Genomic DNA, 20,958 nt, shown 5'->3' with positions numbered 1-20,958 from the left:
CATATAGGTTAACGTTTAAAGACATCCAGAATAAGAAGAAAATTTCAATCATTTGTTACTTATAAGTTTCTTTTGATGTTAACGTCTCCAAAATATTATAAACTGTCACAGTATTACAATGACACTGTACATATTTCAGTAAGTTTTACAGATCCACTTAAAAGTTTGGATTCTTGGATGTTTTACATGCTCCACAAATATATAAAAAAGTCGGGAAATTTCAAAATCATTGCGGGAAAAAGTCGGGAAAAATGCGGGAATTTCAAATTTGATTTTGTGTGGCCACCCTGCATCCAGATTGACATGCTGAAGATATCCTCGGAAGGAACACCAATGAAGGTGTCCCCAACACAATAAACTTGTGAAATAATAAAAAAAGAAATGACGCGGTGATCTGGGGTAAATTCATTTGTTTTCTACACGTCTTCTATGTAATCATGGGTGGTTACTACTAATTTAATCATGGATGCATTGCGTCAATTTTAATGTTACATACTAATAACTAGTAGGGTGCCTGTACCAGTCATGGCACTATCTAAAAGGAAAACTGTCTCTACAACAAAAATAAGAAGACCGACAAATGTCGTGGTAAATGATTACATGGTTTCCGTACTTAACATGAAAAAAAAATGTATAAACGGAGCCAAAACTACTTTAAATATACAAGTTGAAACTAGAAGTTTTGAAATAAATATCAATAAAATTTGGAAATTTATCCTTCGCTGAAAGTTTGTTTGAATCAAACTTTCAATTTGAGTTATGGCAATCAAATTGTTTATCATCATTTAAAAACATCATCATCATACCTTATTGTATATCACCATAGACTAATTTCAAAACCTCGATGTACCAAAGAAAACGATCAAATTTTCGGTGACCAGTCCGAAACCCAATAAATATTCATAACCGTGTATTTTTTTCCGTGTAAACTGCCTTTTGTGTAAATTTTATTTAGCGTGTTACACTGATCTGACAGCTCTGACAGTAAGGGACTAAACATAAATTACGTAAAGTGAGTACCGAGGATTGTTCACAATCTGCGAACTTGACTGCGGAAAAAAATGTGACCATGACGCCGCTGATATCACCGCGTGTGCCAATGGCACATAGTTCCACCAGTTATGAATGAATTTACATGTATTCTTGGGATTAGCAAACACTGGTACACTATGGAAAAATAGGGTGCAAACCCTATCAGAAAGGCATAACAAAATAACACCCAAACCTTATTTTACGTCCACTATTGGCTCAGCGAAAAAAATTTCTACTGCCCAAATAATGATCAAAATACACATTTTTATATTTTTGTAAACTTCTCCTAATCACGAAGATGTTTAAAAAAATATAAAACTGTTGAGTTTTCTCATTGTTTTAGCGGTAGAATTTTTTGTCGAGGTGTATAACCGATGGAGTTATTTATTTCAAAAATGTTTTATAACGGAATGAGTTTTAAAATTCGCCGGTCAGGTGTTAAAATAACAAAAATCATAACAAAAATTGTTCTAGCCATAGCATAATTATAACAGGTCTTGAAACGATTTTAACAAGTTTATAACAACGTGAGATATAAAAAATCTTGGAATGATTGAAATATTATAACACATGTTGTTATAAATTAGTTACAAATATATTGGGTAAAAATTGAGTAGGGTAAAGTTTAACTCATTTCTTGGGTAAATTGTTTTAAGTGTGTTAAAAAGAAAAAAGAAAAAGGGCGGTATAAGATCAAGTGGTTCTTCGTTTTGCTGGCTGCTCTATAAATATAATCGTTTGCCCAACGTACAGGGGAAGGAAAATTTGACGTCACATAAAAGTGTTCGTGTTCAATTGATCGCAATTACGTCATCTTAAGATACAGTCACAAAAGTGGATATAATTCAGTTATAATTGTAACTCAATAATTTGCTCTGCATTTTGGCATGCATCTCATGATTCAGACCAGAAATAAATTTCGTATCTTCATTCAAGTTGTAATTCCCCAAACGGACCGTTTCCCCCGAATGGACCGTTTCCCGAAATATTTATTACACTATTTTTAGTACTAGTTTCTGATCATTATCTTGATTTGCAATTCCACTTTCCGAACTAGTCATTGGAACGAAGTGGTGGAAATTTAGCCTAAGTACAAAGAGTGCTGATATGCAGGCTTTAGAAAGACTGTTCAATATTTTTTACTTCCTTGGAAGTTCTATGATTTGAGAAAATTTATGAATGGATGAAGTCATCAAGATCATGGAAACTATCACACCTCATTGATATTGTGCATTCCCTTTTATCATGAAATGTTTGAGATAAAATATTATTCATAATATTTCAATGAGGTTTGTTTTTTTTTTAAATATGGGTCGTTCTTTTCTGTTGTACTGATTGAAAATAATATGGCACTCAACTAAGAATACGCTCATCACAATTTTTCCTTCTTTTATTCATAGGCTGTTCTTTCATGTTACATATTTTTTAATATTATTTCGATGAAAACCAAAGGGCGCATAATATTTTTAAAACAAGTAATCCTGATTGTGGTGATCTGCTAAAGTTCACCAAAAAGTTGTATACTAGGTGTAACGCGATCCCGTTAATGTAGAGCAGTGGTACTCAGGTTGGAGGATACCGCTGGCCAAATTTGCAATTCGGGATCGACATGTGGGCCGCATAAAACATCGATGCACAAAAATAACAAAAAGAACAATTCTAAAGCATATCTATTAAAAATCTGAACTGTTCAGAACTTGTGTAAGGGTCAAATTTTATAATCTATTGCCCTTCGTGGAGTTCAATTTAGATTCATAAATTTGGCTGAGAAAAACGTTTGAGCTTCGAATTGAAATTCAAACAAACAATTTAGAAGTTGCCCCTAGAATTGCCTTGAAGCCACTTCAAGAACTTGTCAAGGAGCTTTTACAATAATTTCTTTTGAATCGCTCCAAAAAGGTTTGCTGGATTTTCTCCTGAAATTTCTTGTGGAGTTGCTCCAGGCTTTCGAGAAATTTCTAGACGTTTCTTTTAGTTTTTCTAGAATTCGCTTGAAACACCTCCAAGAACTTCTCTTAGATTTCCTTTGGAACTGCCCTGAAGTTACTTCAGGAATTCCTCATTAATCGTTTAAAAAATTTCTCCTAGAATAGCTTCCGGATCTTTCCGAAAATTTTCCAGAAGTTTCTTGAAGATTTTAGTAAATTCTTTCCATAGTCTCTTCTAAGATGGATGAAATACTTCATCATTAAATTTCTTCAAAAATTAGATTTTTAACAATTGTTTCCGGAAGTTTCTTCAACATTATCTTCTAAAGTTGCTGCATAAGTTGCTTCAAATTTATTGTTCAAATTTTCCCCACGCGTTCTAGGCATCTTTTGTGTCTTGATGCAGTTGGTCCTGGAATCTTGTTTGTAGTTACTCCTGCAAATTCTCTTCTTGTTGCTCGAGGAATCTATATATATAAAAATGCAGTGGCATACGTGGGACCGCGCATAACTTGCGAACGGAAGGTCCGATTTTGATCGTCTTAGTTTTGTTCTGTTAGTTTTCACCCAAGGAAGGTTTATGAGGCAAAAAACATGGAAAAAATGAAAGTTTTTCAAAATCGATCTTCCATACGCTTTGCTACCGGGGGCTTGGTCTTGGATAGAAACTGGAAACGTCAAAAAACGCAGTAGGCAAGACGAAGTTTGCCGGGTACAGCTAGTTTATTCTAAAGTTGTTTAAGAAATTTCTGTTAGAATGGCACTAGAACATTTTTCTAGGAGATGCTCCTATAATTTCCATGCAGTATCGCCACAACTTTCTCATTGAGTTTCTTCGGTTTTATTTTCTCCAGGATGATTTGAGTTTCTCCATATATTTCGCTTAGAGTTGCTTAAACTTTTTCCCCAATAATGTTTCCTGGAGTTTCTCCAAAAATGTATCTAAAAGTTTCTCCAAAAGAGCACAGGAGACGCTTTATGAATCTCGCCTGAGATGTTTTTTCTTTAAGTTCGTTCAGGAGTTTCGCTTGGACAATTCAAATTGGATTCGTAATTTTTGTTTCGAAAAATGTGTTAGTCTTATAATAGAAATTTAAACTAACAGTGAAAATAAACAATATTGGCAACCAAGTTGAGATTTGTTGAGAATTTTGTCAAAAACTTCGTGCTTTGTGTTTTTATGTTCTTCGGAAAGGCGAAATGTGAAATATTTGTTCAGCGTTGCATTGACTGTGCTTAAAAACTGCAACTAATTTTTAAATGATTCAAGATTACATTTTCAACAAACTTTCATTTGATTCGTACCGTACCACTTATAAACAACTATAAGCTGGCTTCGTGGCTTAGTTGAAATGCCGAAATATTTTGGAGTTGCGATTCCGAGTGTTACCAGAACGGATTGTTCTTTTTGTTTATTTATCATTTAATTTGTGTTCAACACTGTGAAAATTGATCTGCATTTTTTTTTGGTTTGATTTTTTAATAAATTTAACGAGTTATTTTAAATAATCGTTCAAAAATTTCGATTCGTCTTAAAGTACTCCGCGGGCCGCATCTTAAGGCTTGGAGGGCCGCATGCGGCCCGCGGGCCGCAGGATGAGCACCACTGATGTAGAGTATGCTTGCTTACGAAGGAAGTCTATGAGCTTAATTTTAATGTGTATTAACAGGCTTTGAAGCGAGAAGTCAATTGTTTGACAAATAGATTTTTAACTAAGCACAATTTGAGATTTTTTTTAAAATCAAATTGGTTTCAAGCTTATCATTACTGGAGCAACATTTGGAATAAAAATTTCTGTACAAAATATTAGTAGTTAGACTACCGATAATATTTTAACAACATATTTTAAATGAACAATATATGATAAAGGAAGTGAGAATTTCTGGTGAAGATTTCTACTACATAACGCCTATAGATAGAACAGTAAGACATAAAAAAACAATAATAAATATAGCGGCAGTCAAATTACTGATGATTTATTCTGGCGTTAGATTTGAATAGGTCGTAAGTTTGCCGTGATTCCTATGCAGATTCGATTTATCTTGAAAGAACCGCCTATGTTTGAAAGATAGGTTATCAATCAGCCCAAAAAGACGGTCATTATGCAGCATTAAGCAGAAGCATGTCAGGCCGAAGTAAATAGGACTGAAGTTCATTAGGCTGAAAGTGTCGTTAGGCCGGATGGGTCATAAGTCCGATTGTGTTCAAAGCCATGAACGGACAATCTAGTTGAATGATTTGAATGTATTATATGCAAAAACGTCATAAGAATTGCCTATTTTTTAAAAGAAGGAAACATCCGTGAGGAAATAACTATTATGAAAAGAATAATAAGAAACCAGTTTGACCACCAATAAAATCCAATACTCAAAAGAATAGCCGACTTCTAAAAGAGGGTAATTCTGTCGTCAGGCAGTCAGTAGTTTAATAAACAGCTGTGTGTTATAAAAAGAAGGGAAAACCTCAGATGTCCGTAGCTCAATATATATCTGTAACAGTATAACATCAACATCAAGAAATCATGTGAGAAAAGGAAAAATGATAAAAAAAAATCATAAAATCGTGGAAGTTTATTCCAGTATCCATAAAATAAAAAACTCAAGGAACTCAAAACAAAACTTCTGGGACTTCGAAAACAAATTTGAACATCGTTTATAAAGAAAATTTGGTAGACAGCCTACTGACACATTTTATCTTATGAACTTCAGCTAAACAACCCATTTGTACTTCGACCTGACGTATTTTGGCCTAATGAACGGATCCCCCGAGTTATGCATTGGGTTCGGGGAAATTGTACATTTGGGTAAATAATATTCGGGAAAACTACATTCGTGGAGCTGGTTTTCGGGGAAATGTTGTACAATCATAACATTGTATCATCATTACAGTAATTTCTAAACAATCGAAATGTTCTTCAAAAATGCTGCAAATATGTATATCCTTCATGTTGGGATTGAGCATTTGTCAACTGTTTTGCAACCAATTTGGTTTATTCTCGCAAAAATCGACCATTTTCAACACCCCCCACCCTTCCTTCCTCATTATGTCACACTTTTTGTATGGGACCACTGAAATTTTTGTATTGGTCGTCACACTTTGCTGCACCATCCTTTCCTCTATAAGCGTGTCGTAATTTATGGACGTTTAGGCCTAGTATAGGATTGTCACATAAAGTAGTAGCTCCCTCCCCCGCCCCTTTAATAAGTACACTGCCCTTAGAGGATAAAGTAACATTCATTAATGAAATATGTTCAAGGGTGCATCATATTCGTTTGTCCTGATGGAGGCGCATGGTAGCTCGTCGTGGTGAGTTTCAAGGTAATCATCCCTTCCAGTCCCATCATTTAAACTCCAATCGTCCATCGCATCGCACCTTCTCCCAATTCGTAGAAATCAGATTTGCGTTGCATTTGGGGAGCGTATGTGGGAGGAAGTTGCTTTCGTTCATTGGAGCGTTATCCTGACCGCCCCAATTTTCCACACACCGCTCCCACCAATCCGAAATTCTACGGAACCGTTTTAGGTTTGCACTCGATCAATTTCGGATCTTAGTCCTAGACTAGTACACACATAGATTGATATTGATTGTGATAAATTATATATGTGGATGTGTGTTTGTATGTGCAGTGCAGGATATAAAAGTGATTTTAAACTGAAAATAATGGGACCCGGTTATATGGGGGGATGACTGCTGTTGCTGGCTTATGGGTTATAGGTATCCGCCCGTCCATCGTTCGTCGCTGCTAACGCTATCCGATCAGAAAGGAATAACGACAGAGTTACTTTAAAATAAGCCGGTTAGGTGTTAAAAACAACAATTATAACAATAATTGGCCTAGGCATATAATAATTATAACAGGTTTTGAACCATTCAAGTATCAAGTTTATAACAATGAAAGATGAGGAAAATACATCACATGTAGTTATAAAGTACATTTAAATAGTTTGGGTAAAAATCAAAAGTAGGGTAGAAACTAGCATGTTTTTAGATCAATTCCATCACCGATGATATCATTCTATTACATTTGTGTTACGCCTCTCTGATCGGGTATCCTGGAGGGGGTTGAACAACGAGAAAAGCCTTCGGTTGGTGTGTCGTGGTCGTGGATGATGCACAATATGATGAGGTTGAGGATGATTCCTACTTCGAATGGCGGTTGGTTGGTGGGTTGGTGCGGTGGGAGGATGTGTGTGTGTTTCTGTGTGTGAGCGCCCGCCCGTTTTTACCGGTTTTTCACTGGCTTTTATACGCTCCTGTTTGTGCCTTTTTTCAGCTGTTTTCGGGTTTCTGGATATGGTTGAAATATATATTTTTAGCACAGGACATGTGGGAAGGAGGATTTATCTAGGTGCAGTGTTGTATGCCTCGGTTGGTTCGTCGCTGATGGCTGAAAGTGTGCTGGTGGTCGCCTTTATGGATAGGATGGATGACACTTGTCTCGCTTTCTTTCTGTCTCTCTATCGTGCTCTAACTCTGGCTCACTTTCTACTCGATGGATGCGATGCTGCTACTGACTGTCGCTAGATTGTGCCGTCGTACAATATGAAGCGAGGATTTTCCTTTTTTTTTGTCTTTTTGTTTGTGTTCCCTTTTTCCGGTTAGGGCAAATATAAAACGTTGGTTTCTAGCTGGTTTGGTATACGACTACTATTCGGGACGAATGGTGTCTCGGCCTCCTTCACTATTCTAACAATCGTGGGCAGGCATGGGACGAAGGTCATCATCCATAGTTCCGCAACACAGAGGAACACAGGAACCTCTCGAGGGGGAGGCCGCGGGAAAATGTAATAAACAATAGAGCATGGCCTGCTTATCCGTCGAAAAATCCAATATTTTTCCTTATCGGCGAGGCTGAGCTGCACTGCGAGTCGGTCTTCTTCAGGATGGACGATATGTACGGACCGTCTCCGTTGCTGGCCCGGTGGATGGTCGTGACGGAGTCCTGCTTGGTTAGGCTACCGCCACGTTTCTGGTCGGCAAACGAGATAACCGAGTGTTGCTTGACCAGCTGATGACGTTTGTTTGATGGTGGTGCAACCGCGGCATTCTCGTACACTACAACGAGCAAGAACAATAGAGGATGCCGTTGATTAATGGTCGGCGGTGGGAGTAGCGACGTGCGACGCTCATGGCTTTGATGGTTTTGGTGATGAAGGTGGTTGTGGTGGTAGTGGTGGTGGACAGGTAGTACTGGACAACAACTACGAGCTCCGAAAAGCGGCCAACTAGAGGGATTGGCAAGTTCTAGACAGGCTGGTTTTGGATTTGCTATTGACAGTAGTACGGGTGAAGGTGGTGCGTTAGGAAATGTCGTGCTTTTACGTGCAGGAGACGTGCGTAGACACCGACTATGGGAACACGGCTGCTTACCTGATTTGGGCTCATTGAACGAGAAAATAGAGTCTTGCTTGACGAGTTTGTGCCGCTTGTGCTCGATTATCGACAGGACACTATCCTGGCTGGACAGCGAGGCCGAGTACTTTTTGCTGGCACTCGAGTGCTCAATGTACGAGATTTGCGTGTCCTGTTTGCACAGGATGCCCTTGCGTGGCTCAATGTACGAGATTTGACTGTCCTGGCGGGAGATCGAGTCCGATGCCGAGCTCTGCTTCGATAGCATGTCCCGCGAACTGTTTCTATCCTGCTTCAGAAGCATCTGGCGAGAGTTGTCGCTATCTTGCCGATACAGTATGGCTAATGGATGAATGTTCGATATTTGTTGTTTTTGGCGATTCATGAAGTAGAAGTGTTTTTTTTTATTATTGATGATGGTTATTGTGGTGGGTGGTGGCATGATGATTTGGTGGCGAACCAGACAGCGACAGACAGAGAAATAGAGGGAGAAACAAAGAAAGACAGACAATTCAGTACGACTCACTGCCAGAGGTTAGAGCATTACTTGTCTAAAAATGAACTACTACAACAGTGGTTCTCAACGGTTATGGACTGCAACCCACTAGAAAGATGTCATTTTAAGATTTTTTGTAAATATTTAACTAGATGAGTAGTATTTAGTTATTAAGTATATAACTGAAAAGCACTTATTTTTACATTATGTGATCTTTTGTGTCAACTTACAAATTGTTAATATTTAATATTAATATTTCTCAACGGTCATTTGACAATTAACATTTCCACGAACAATCTACTCAAATATTTCAGCATAATATAGCGTCTGTACCACTAATGGCACCACCGAAGGAAAATTATTTCTGTTAAATAACGAGAGTACATACGAATGTCGTCAATATGTCTTATGATAGCTTAGCTTTTATACTTAACTGTGAAAGGGTAGAAAAGTATGTATAGTTATTGTACCGAATTTTCTCACCGTCTAAGTCAGTGATTCCCAAAATGGGCGAAATTGCCTCCTGGTAGGCGAAAATTACTAAAATGTAAGGGGGGGGGGGGGGGGGGGTTTGTTTGCGACAATACTGAAAATGGGGCGATTTTTCAATAACAGAAATCCGACTATAATATGAAAAAATAAGTTCAAATTTTTGAAAAAATCATGGGTCCAAACATACCAATGTCCTAAGTTATACAGAATTTCAAAGTAAGTAGTAGTAGTAGTAGTTTTTTGATGGTTTTTTTTTCTGGAAATGGTAGGAGGATTTCTACATTTTTTTTTCTCGTAAGACTGCTACAATAATTTACGAAAGGATTCCGTGGGATTCATATTCAAAAGCTTCTAACTAATGAGAATATTTGTAACACACTTTTTGGAAAACATCCGAGAAAATGTTATACCAAATTGATTTAAAGATGATAGTGTTGTTCCGTCAAAAAAAAGTTTAAGAGGCATAAGCGGATTTCCGCAGAGGTTTACAGTCAAGAATATGGAGAAGTTTCAGGCAATTTTTATTTTTATTTATTTTATTTTTAACATATAGCTGATGATATTGGCGAGGAAGCTTCTGATAAAATTTTTTTTTAATTCTTGTTTCCTTAAGAAGTTTATTAAGACTTTTCTAATGTAATTCGTCAAACAGTATCTGACTTTTAAGGAAACTTTAAAATTTTGATTAATTATTTACAAAATTTTGATAAGACCTAGCCTCAAATATTTCAAGTTTGCCGCAAGAATCTTCATTTTTTTCAGTACCCCGCCACTATGTAGCGTTTTCATTCTTGTGATAAGGTTAATCTTTGCATAATGTTATTGAAATTTACCATCCCTAAGTTTCGTTCATACCTAAACGAAACCATAGTATGCGGGGCCATTTGAGAAGGGAGTCATATTTTGGAGTCACTTTTCTGCAGTCGTTAACTGAGTAACAACTTGCAAGTGCCCAAAATACGCCCCCAAAATAAATATTAGTTCAAAATCATCAAAATCGTCGAACGGAAATTTCTTCATTGGCCAATGAAGAAATTCGTAGGGGAACGGAACCCATCTTAAACAAAGTGCTCCCATTTTCATCCTATCGAAAACAAAGCTGATAAGCGCTATTTGTTTTGTTTTTTTTTTATGTTTTGTTAGCATTTATGATAACAAAAAAAAAAAGCTTAAATCGTCTGTTTTTGGAGTATGATGAACATATAGGGACATAGGCTGAAGAAGGGTGTTCATACCCGATAAGTTTCAAGGGGTTTAGGGGCGTTCCAGAGAATTTCTGAAGTGTTCCAAGATGTTTCAAGGCGCTCCATGGGGATTAAGGGGGGTTTCAGGGATGTTCAAGTGGTTCTCAGAGGGTCTTAGGAACGCTCCAGGGGGTTTCAGAGGCGTTCTGGGAAATTTTAGTGATGTTTCACAGAGTTCCTGGGGGTTTCATAGGTTCCATAGGTAATCTAGAGCTGAGAGAGGGGAGACAGCTGGCTTCGATTGCGTGCTACTTAAGGAGGATCTGTCACAAACTGTCACAACTGTTTCAGTGGCCAAATATCCGAAAGATCTTATTATCTTATGGGATTTCTGGGTCGTTTCAGGGGTTTTCGTGGGGTCTCAGGAGCGTTCTAGCTGTGTTTCAGGGGATTTCATCGGTGTTCCATGGAGTTTCAGCTTGTTCCAGGGTATTTCAGGAGCATTCCAAGGATTTTCGAGAGGTTTCAGATGCGTTCCAGGGAGTTTCATGCGTATTCCAAGGGGTTCGCGGGGTCCTAGGGGCGTTCCAGGGGGTTTCATAAGTTTTTATGGGATTTCAAACACCCCTTAGAATACCCGTGAAATATTTTTGAAAGCCATCTAAATTATCTGTAAATCCCACACAAATCCCTCCTGAAACTCCATGAAAATCCTTGAAACTCCTCTGAAACATTCTGAAAACCGCTTAGAAGCCCTAAGATACCCTCGAGACCTACGAGAACCCCTCTCCGAAATCCCTCTTAAACTCTGATGAATCATGAAAATGAAAATCTGATAATTAAAAATTTCAACCACCGAAGTGAACCGTTCAATAATTAATGAGAATCGATCTACATTAGGATGCGCCAGCTTAAAAGTGCATTCAACATTTGTGTTTCAGACATCCGATACACATGTTTTATTGAAATGAAATAATTTTCAATTGGAGGAATAAGTCATGGATGGATCTAGACGTTCACTAGGTTTTTTTTTTTCAACTATACCTAACTTGAAAATCATAATGGTGATGTTTCGCTCCGGCGCTTCAGAAGATGCATCTTGAAATGTATAAAAAAACATGCCGAAGACACCTCATTGATATCTCGTTAAGAAACAAAAAGGTTTTTTTTTATCAAAATGATTTTTTTTTCAAAATTACAAATCAAGTTCAACGTGACCTCTTAAATAGCCTTAGGTTACTTGGGATACATTGGCATAGCTAGTTTTTTTCTTTTTCTCAGTCATTTACCTTGATAAGCAAAAGAAAGAGAAGTTTTATGGGGGGCAGTGTCCCCTTTTTCATACATCTCTTTCTCGTGTTTGTTTAGGAGAGTGAGTGAGAAAAAATAAAAAGACACGCCAATGTTGGGATATTTAAAACTACGAACAGTTATTCTACTTGTTTATTTTACATAATAAAATATGTAATATTTTATGTAGCTTATTCGTTTTCAAAAGTCAGTCCAGATAAATTTTGAAGAAACTAAGTATGCAAAGTGGCTTATCTAGTCTTGGTGTACATACCCAGAAAGTTTCATTGTAATCTGAGAGGGTGCTGCCAACTCCGAATACGATTTGGGGCGAAATTCGTCTATTACGGACGACAGAATACAATTGCTTCTTCTTTGAAACCCAAAAAGCGCAGATTCTGAATTCTTATGCAACATAAACGAAGAGGAATGATAAAAAAGTTGGGAAAAGATTTTGTCCAGACACGATCCATGGACACCAGGAGTATTATCTACTCACCTTACATACTACACCAAAAGTTCTGTGAGATAATCGATGCTCAACACACAATAAAAGCTACTGAAGTTACTTGTTACTTTATTGCACCTTCTTTGTCACAAGTAAGAGAACTGTCAAAATGAAAAGACGCTTAAGTTTTCTGTAACACATATGGAACCTAATCTGAACAAACAAACCAGAGTTAGATGTTTCATGCATGTTACATAACACATTTAATGTAAGCTGACTGTATTATCACTTGCGAGCAATATGTAAGCTCCGCCTCCACGAATCGATGTCAAACACGTGGTAATTTGTGATTTCTATGAAACAAAGCCGCAACTTTACGAATTTCGGAGTTTAAATGCAACTCAACTGACAAGATGGAAGTTTCGTGTGCTTCTAGTGCAACTCATTTAGACCAAAGCATAGAAAGCAACAATCTGCATGATGTTGCAGGTGCTGCTTGGGTAATACTGTCCTTCTATAATCCTCTAGAATCCAGGAAAGACTTCATTTAGGTACTATGTTAAACTCAGGAATAGTTTTGTGAAGACCTGATTATTGACGTAGGATAAATATGTGTGACCTTTATATATGAGTTCCAAGCATGTAAAACAATTGAATTGTATTTCCTCTAAAGTTCATGAAATTCAAGGATTGTCATTAACCAGGCAATCCTGGGAATTAAGAATATTATCGGAGAAGTATACGCGAATACTTGAACAATATATTTTATACGCCACACAAACGGAAAGATAATCAATTAAGCATAATTTAGGGTCATTACGATTGAAACATACGTGATTGGAAAACCCTGGGTGGGCATAATTTTCATGGCTAGGTGATCAAACCAGTTTCCTTCACTGGAGTTCGTTTGCAATCGGGGTTTCCGAAGAAACTGATGGTTGGGTATTGCATGGTTTGTTCTGGGTCTGGCACCACATTTGTGCATAAAAAATGACTCTATCGCGCCCAGCCGCAGTCGGCGGCAGATCAAATAATACAATATATTCACTCACCAAGCACTCGAACATCCGGAAAACACAAAACACCACCAAAAAACTTACGAAAATACCAAAGTTTTCGGTTTGTTTACATTTTTGACGGCTGTCTGTCAAGCGAAGTGTTCTTAAGAGCATTCAGTCCGAACCCACACTTCGATAAAACTTAACAGTGTTTGTGTAACGCACATAATTATGCGTTAAGAATGAGTAGGTGTTTGCTAGCCATTGCATCGTATTCATGAAGAACAATAACTCTAGAATATGTTCCTTTCATACTAACTGATCTTAAACCATCTCAAACAAAACCAGGAGGATACTTGACGGCATCCATATTTTTTCATTACGATGATCAAATCCAACTTGCCAAATCTGTACGCCATGTTGTTGTTTGGATTGCAAATTGAATTCATGGTTTTGCACGAGGAATTAAAATAATTTATTTTTATATGCCAAAAACCTCAAAGTGACGTGGCGCACCGCCTTTTTTAGAAACAGTTCATTGCATTTAACGATCATTTTTTTTGGCATAGATTTTTTTGCCACAGCAACAGGGTTTTCCCCGTGAAAATTTGCAAATAAACTGGATGATTGACATAATTTTCGTTCTTTCATAATTGATAATTTGCAATTTGCTGCCAATTTATGTGATGATTCTATTTTCAGATTCAGTTTGACTTTTTGGTTTTAATCGTTCTTTTAGGATAATGTACCAACTTCAAAACGGCTTGTTGTTCTTCTTGCGACCTACATAACAAATATTATCTATGCTATATAATATACTACAAGAATATGTCACAAAACCAAGTACATAGCATACATAACGTTTTAATAGTTGGTTTTAACAACCTCCTGTAGGGTGGGCCCTTTTGGGTTTTAAAGGGTTTTATTGAGGGTTTATTAGAGCAGTTAAGATTTCTAAGCTTCAAAATTAATTCTAACTGTTTGATTGTTACAACAGCTTCAAGCAATGAGAAAACTTAAATTGTTACTTGGGACGCGTTCTAAGTTTCAGCCTCGTTTTCTTCTCTATGGACAAGTGTAATAAAACCACAAAGTGAATCCATCAGCATAGCGTAAGAACTGGTATTTATCATTCATATTCATCCTATTCGAAAACAAGCGATTACGGCAGCGATTGATTCCGTTGTTTTTGTTTTCATGGGTGTTCACTTCTAACAAAAAATCAAAAAAAAAAGAAACAAAACAAACAGCGCTTCAATGCTTTGTTTTTCGTAGGATGAAAATGGGAGCCACATGGTTAAAAAGGGAACCAATACCCTACACTAATTTTTTAAAGAAAAACTTTGCTGGGACTGTAATGCCGATAAATGTAGCAATTTTCGGGATTTTTTCGGCATAAGCTATCCCATGTTGAATTTTACAAATTATATCAGAATTTCCGGAGAATGTACAGGATTCCTTCAGAGATACTCGGAAATTTGACATGGGATAGTTTTTGAGGAAACATAAATGTACATGGGACAACTTATGATGACAAAACTGAACATGGGACAAATTGACTTGATGTTGTTTTTATGGAGTTTCTGAGCAAAGTATACTAATCGAGAGTAGATTCTGAAAGTATACCTTCGTAAAAATAGACCTTTTGATAATAAAAAGTCAATACCGTCCAAAAGTAACATGGGGCAACTATGCTGCACACGGCAGTACGTTTGGGATCAATAAGTGGATAATCTTTCGTGTTTCATTTCATTCGAAAACAACGAACGTCAACGAACACTTCAGAAGTGTTTTATGTGTATTTTAGCATAAGCTAAATCCTGAGAGCTAAATCTACACTCATTGAAGTGTTAAGGACAGACTTGTTGGGATCCCAAAATGGCCGCCACAATGGCCGACTTTGGCACCTACTTACGATTTCGAGCGCACAAATCTCTTCGCAAACAAATCTTCTTATTTTAAGCTTATTACAAAGGAGCAAGAACATAATAGTTAAATGCACGGGAACGTCCATAAATTACGTCACGCTTTTAGGGCGGAGGGGGGGTTGAGCAAAGTGTGACAACCCATACAAAAATTTCCGAGGTCTCATACAAAAAGTGTGACATAGGGGGGAGGGGGGGGGGGGGGTTGAAAATGGGCAAATATTGCGTGACGTAATTTATGGACGTTCCCCACTGTTGTTTGAAGCTTGCTTCTTGAGATTTGTGCGTCTGAAGTTCTGATGCACTGTTGAAGCGGGATTTAAAGACGATTGTCTTTAAAACTGTTCATTTCTCCCAGCTTAAAAAACTTATTTTTCTTCGGTTCATTTAATCATACATTACACTGATTTGCACTTTGCATATGTATTCATATTGGACGCCACTCAGCAGCGAACGGTTGTCGCTTTTGTTTGTGTGCCTGTTTGTCAGGTGGATGACTATGTACAGGCGTAACACTAGTTCTCATTGTTGGCCAAGCTAAGTGCTTTTTGCGAATATGTTTCCATCCCTATGATTGAAATCGAAAAAATGTTTGAAGTTATTCGTCTGTTAGTCTGTGGACTATGTTTACACACTCAAACCTGAATTGCCTGTTCGGCACTTTTTTGACGAAAATAGAACAGCGGAACAATTTCGGTAGCTTCGGTAATCGATTTTACTGTGGCTCAGTATACCAATTGTCAAAACCGGATGCAAATTTGCATTTAAAGGTAAACAATGCGGTATAGCTGTATTCAGCTGTCCTATTTTCATCCAAAATTTACCGAACACGGTATTCCAAATTAAATGTGTAGGCTCTTTCAAGTTTTTGAAAAAAAAAAGATATTTGCTAATCTAGCATATTAACAGCAATAAACTAAACATTGTAGCATTACATGCAGAAATTCTAATTATGATAATATCCGTTTCGTTCTTCGCCATTCATCATTCATTCATTCGCTACCGACCCAAGTTGCAAATGAAGAGCAACGAAAAACAATACCATGACCGTCGCATCACACTGGTGATGGTGTTACGTGTTCATTCAGGACCATCCGTTTGCTGTATCGTGCTCGACTTGCTTCATCAAAAGGGAATGAATATGAATGGAATGAGGCGAATATTCGGACCCATTGTTCTAAGTAAGTTTCAGAGTGGTTTCTGGAGCGATTCAGCAGATTTTGAGGCGCTACAAGGGGAATTTCAGAAGGTTTCCAGGAGGTTTCAGGGAAGTTTCAGGGGATTTCAAAATGGTTAAAACCACATTGAATCCCTTCTGAAATCATTTGAAACTCAACTGAATTTCAGGATTCAGGGAAACCTTTTTTAATTTTTATTGTGTATTTTAACTTGAGCTAATTCTACACTTGGAATTCAGAGAAGCGATTTGAAAGCTTTCAGAGTGTTTTCTAGAGGTTCTAGAGGAATTTTGAAAAGTTTCAGGAAGCTTTCAAGAGCATTCTTAGGCAATCTCAATAAAGGTTTCAAGAAGCTTTTCGAGAGTAACAAGGTTTCAGGCGATTTCTTGGTGTTTCATTAGGTTTAAGTGGTTTTAAGGAACCACTAACGGATTTCAGGATGTAAAAGCATGAGAGTTTCATGAAAAGCCCCCTCGTCCCTAAACATTCTATAACACGCTAAAACCTACTGTAACACCCTGAAACCTCTGGGAACCCATTTGAAACCTTCTGATACGCAATAAAATTCTCTGAAAATCTCTGAAGCGCACTTGGCACTTCAACAGACACCTCCGAAACCCCCAAAAGCCTTCGTGAAACACCTTTGGATTTTCCTGGAACTACACACTTAATTTAGATTTCCGGGTTATCAGCGATTTTCATATTTTTGCCGAGATTTTTACAGCAAAGGTTTTGATGAGAGCCAACCAACAAACATTACTTTTTGCTGGAATATCAGACAATGGTTTTACTGAGCACACGGCTGTGGGAGTTTTTTCCATGCCCGCAAATCTGTTTTTAACGTATTGATTTGTGGAAATTTTAAACTATTTTATTTATATGATTTCATGGAATATCAAATGAAAACTACAAGCTTCTGTCATTAGGGGAGACTGAGAAGACTTGATCCCTGTGGAGACTTGTTCCCCCATGTTTGCTCGGAATCAAAAACATTTTTCTTCTAGCATAATTTTTCCCAAACTACTCCTGGACAAACGACTATGTTTTGACTACAAGTGATTTCGATTGTACATTGCATTATTTTTAAACGGCTGATGGTTTGTTTCCAGTCCTTCAGAAATCTTTTAGGCGATTCCGAAAAATCTCCATAATTTTGTGAAAATTGAACCAAATCGTGTCAAAATTTAACAGCACACAGTTTAAATAAAATACTTTCAAACTTATTTATTCAAATAAGGTTGTTGTTAACATATTTTAATAAATTCAGCTTAGTATACACAACAGTGACATGGGGAGACTTGATCCCTCGAGGATTACATACACATTATACATGTGAAAAATAAAATTCTATTCGGAAGCCTCTATTTACTTGAAATTCTAGTTTATTCAACGATAAAATGTGTCAGATAATTATAACTTTAGTACAAACCAATAAAAGGGGGATCAAGTCTCTCCATTTTGAAAATACGGCAGATCCTTAAAAATTTAAGGAAATCTTACAATTTCAAACACTCCATATTCATCAAAAATACAAGAAATCTCGACAATAAAATGAATAGGAAGACTCTGGAATTATTTTCCCTTTAAAAAAATCATGTGCTCAAAGGGGGATCAAGTGTCACCCATTTTTGAAAAATACATCATAAGACATGCCTCCATAAAAACACAGTTTTGAAAACTTTAACAATAATTTGAAGGCCTTCTGTTGTGTATTAACTTGCAATAGATGTTTACCTGCCATTTTGTACGGAAATCGGATCTAATTTTGTGTTTTTTCTTAAAGTTTCAGGTAAATTAAGAAAAAAGGATCAAGTCTCCCCAGTCTCCCCTACTGTTCAACAACTGATTGATTACCATATCCCACCTTTCTCAAACTATGAGCCACGACCCACCAGCAACATTAAAAATACAAGCGTCGGTAAAGAAGTTTGAGAAAGATTGCCCTATACTATAAAAAACACTTTCACGTCCGCTGTAAAAAGATCTTCTCAGCAATTCTGTTGAAACACTTTTCAAAAATAGTAAGCGTAACAATATGCCTTTTTCAAAGGTGTGTGCGGATAAGTTAGAATGCATGTAGTAAATAAACGCATCTTCCAAATAGCGTCTGCTCTAGTTTCAGAAAATGTAGATTGTCGAACAAAATAGAAAGCATTTTTAGCATATCTACGTAATACCATCTGAAAAGATTTACATGATATTTTATCGAAGTAAAAATCGGATTGATTTTAAAAAACTTAACAGTCATAGCTGTGAGTTGTACACCAACAAATGTTATCACGTTGTCCAAAATCTTCAATCAATCTTTCAGGCGGGTTGCATTCCAAATACCTCCGGTTGAGAACCACTGCAGCTCGCCTAAAAAAGCTCTCCAAAACGAAATGTGTAATATGAGGCGGTTCACGTGAGCTCTACCGTGTCAGCCCTACAATAGCTACAGTAGTTACAGGTTTACATAATGCTACATCTCTAGTACTTCCGCCGTTGGAACTTTACAGTACCCGATCGTGATGCGATGCTGTCCTGCTTGAGGAGCGTCTGCCTCGATATGCTGCTGTCCTGTTTGAGCAGCATGTGGCGCGAGAGGTTGCTGTCCTGCTTGGAGATGGCGTGGTGCCGGCGGCCGCCCTTCTCCTCGTAGATGTACGACACGGCGTCCGTGGACTTCATCGATGGGCTGTACGGTGGACGTTTGGTGCTGTTGTGATAGTGCGACGACTTTCGGGTGCTCGTCGAGGACGATGCGATGGCAACGGTTTCGTAGTACCTGCCGGGAATGGAAAGCGGAAAACGATTCATTAGTGGTTGTTCGGGAGGAGCAGCGCGCTATATGGTTGCATCTCGCTGCTGGGTGGTTAGATTGGTTCAGTGAAGCGGGTAAAATTTGATTTCATTACAACCGAGAGCAAACTTCCGTACGATGGTGCGGATATGAAATATAGGATGTCACACATAGTCACCATATGGCGACCGTGATCCACGTTATCCCAATATTACATAACTGTTTCTCCGAAAATGGAAAGTGTTTTCTGGGAAGTAATAAAGTTGACTTTGCCATGATAATGAACTTGACCTGTTTATTTTCAATCCTGAAGGGTATAATGCCTAACGATCTTTACAATTTGCGAGTAGTAAATTGTAGGTGAAATGCAATGGTTTTGAAGACGATAATATAAATTAATATTATTATATTTTATAATCTTCAAGATTTGAGGTTTCTGTTCAAATCTGAATCATAAGTAATTTATCTTTGATACTGGGAATTTGAAAACACATTTCTAATAGAATAAAGAAGAATGAACAAAAAAATGTTTATAAACTACAAGTAACTCTCGGTAACTAACTGATGGTACGTTTACTTTTATTAGGAAAGTTTGATTCCAAAATTTTTGCCCAAGAGTTCTAAAAGAAGTCCCACAAGTTCCCCGGGAATACTTCTAGAATTAATCTGAAATTTTCTTCAGAGTTTCCATAGAAATTACCCCAGGAGCTTCCCGAGAATTTCCTCAGTTCACGGAGAAGTCCTTCTAGAATTTAGCCGAGTATTTGTCTTGGAGCTCTTCAGGCATTCCTCCAGGAGTACCCCGGGAATCACTTCAGCAGTATCCTGGAAATTTCTCCAGAGCTTCCAGGGTAGTTCTCTAGGATTTCTCCGGGAATTCGTCTAAGAGTTCCACGCGAATTTCTCCAGAAATTTCCGAGAATTTCTCCAGGACTTTTTCGGACATCTCTACATAGCTTCTCCTAAACACCACGGGAATTTTATAAGAAGCTCTAAATGAATTTGTTGTAGAACCGCTCCTGGATTTCCCGGGAATTTATCCATGACTTAACTGAAAATTCAAGTGAACTATGCATATACATCATCCGAAAATTCTCGGATTTCAACGAAATGTGGACCAAATGCACCAAGTAGTCCTCCAGCAATAATGCATGATTCTCTCCATGATTTCTCACGTATCCTCGCGAATGCCTTCAGGAGTTTCCCGAGTATTCTTTCAATTATCTCACGGATATTTCTCCAAGTGTTCCTCGGGAATTCGTCCACAGATTCTCTGAATTTCTTCTACGAATCCCTCGGAAATTTCTTCAGGAGTTCTTCAAGAATTTCTCTAGGAGTTCTTCGAGATTTTCTCCAGGAGTCAGCAAAATCCCTCCAGGAGTTTCCCGAGAATTCCTTCGTGAATTCCTTCACTTGTTACTTGCGAATTCCTCCAGGAGGTCCTCGGAAATTCCTCCAGGGGTTCTGTGGGAATTCCTCTAGGAGTTCATAGTGAATTCTTCTAAGAGTTTCTCGTAAATTACTCCAAAAGATCCTCGGGAATTCCTCCAGGAGTTCTTTGTAAATCCCTCTAGTATTTATTCGGGATTTTTCCAGGAGTTTCTCGGAACTTACTTAAGAATTTCCCCAGCAAATCCTCCAGGATTTCATCCTTAATCCCTTCACGAATGTCTCCGAGTGATCCTCAGGAATTCTTCTAGAAGATCCTCGAAAATTCCTCCAGAAGTTTCCCAAGAACTCCGCTGGGAGTTTACTGAGATATCTTTCCACGGAAATTCCGTATGAAGTTCCTCTAGAATTTCTCTCGAAGTTTTTCAGCAATTCCTGCAGAGTTCCTCAGAAACTTCTTCA

General features: G+C 37.7%; 1 protein-coding gene across 2 annotated transcripts in view; it reads right to left on the bottom strand.

Moving 5' to 3' along the window:
- Positions 1-6,476: 6,476 nt before the first annotated feature.
- Positions 6,477-20,958, bottom strand: part of LOC109402751 (neuropeptide SIFamide receptor) — a 772,929-nt gene continuing 758,447 nt past the window's right edge. The window contains exons 6-8 of one of the 2 annotated variants that reach the window (XM_062859971.1): positions 18,827-19,092; positions 8,333-8,656; positions 6,477-8,017 (exon numbers count right to left, since the gene is read on the bottom strand). In XM_062859971.1, coding sequence (XP_062715955.1) covers positions 7,773-8,017; positions 8,333-8,656; positions 18,827-19,092 — 835 coding nt within the window. In that variant the 3' untranslated portion in view covers positions 6,477-7,772. Of the gene's footprint in view, positions 8,657-18,826; positions 19,093-20,958 lie in introns of both variants that reach the window. The other variant, XM_062859970.1, reaches the window with a different exon arrangement.

Source organism: Aedes albopictus, chromosome 3 (genome assembly GCF_035046485.1).
Source record: "Aedes albopictus strain Foshan chromosome 3, AalbF5, whole genome shotgun sequence".
NCBI classification, from domain to species: domain Eukaryota; kingdom Metazoa; phylum Arthropoda; class Insecta; order Diptera; family Culicidae; genus Aedes; species Aedes albopictus.
This window is presented reverse-complemented; position numbering and strand designations above follow the sequence as displayed.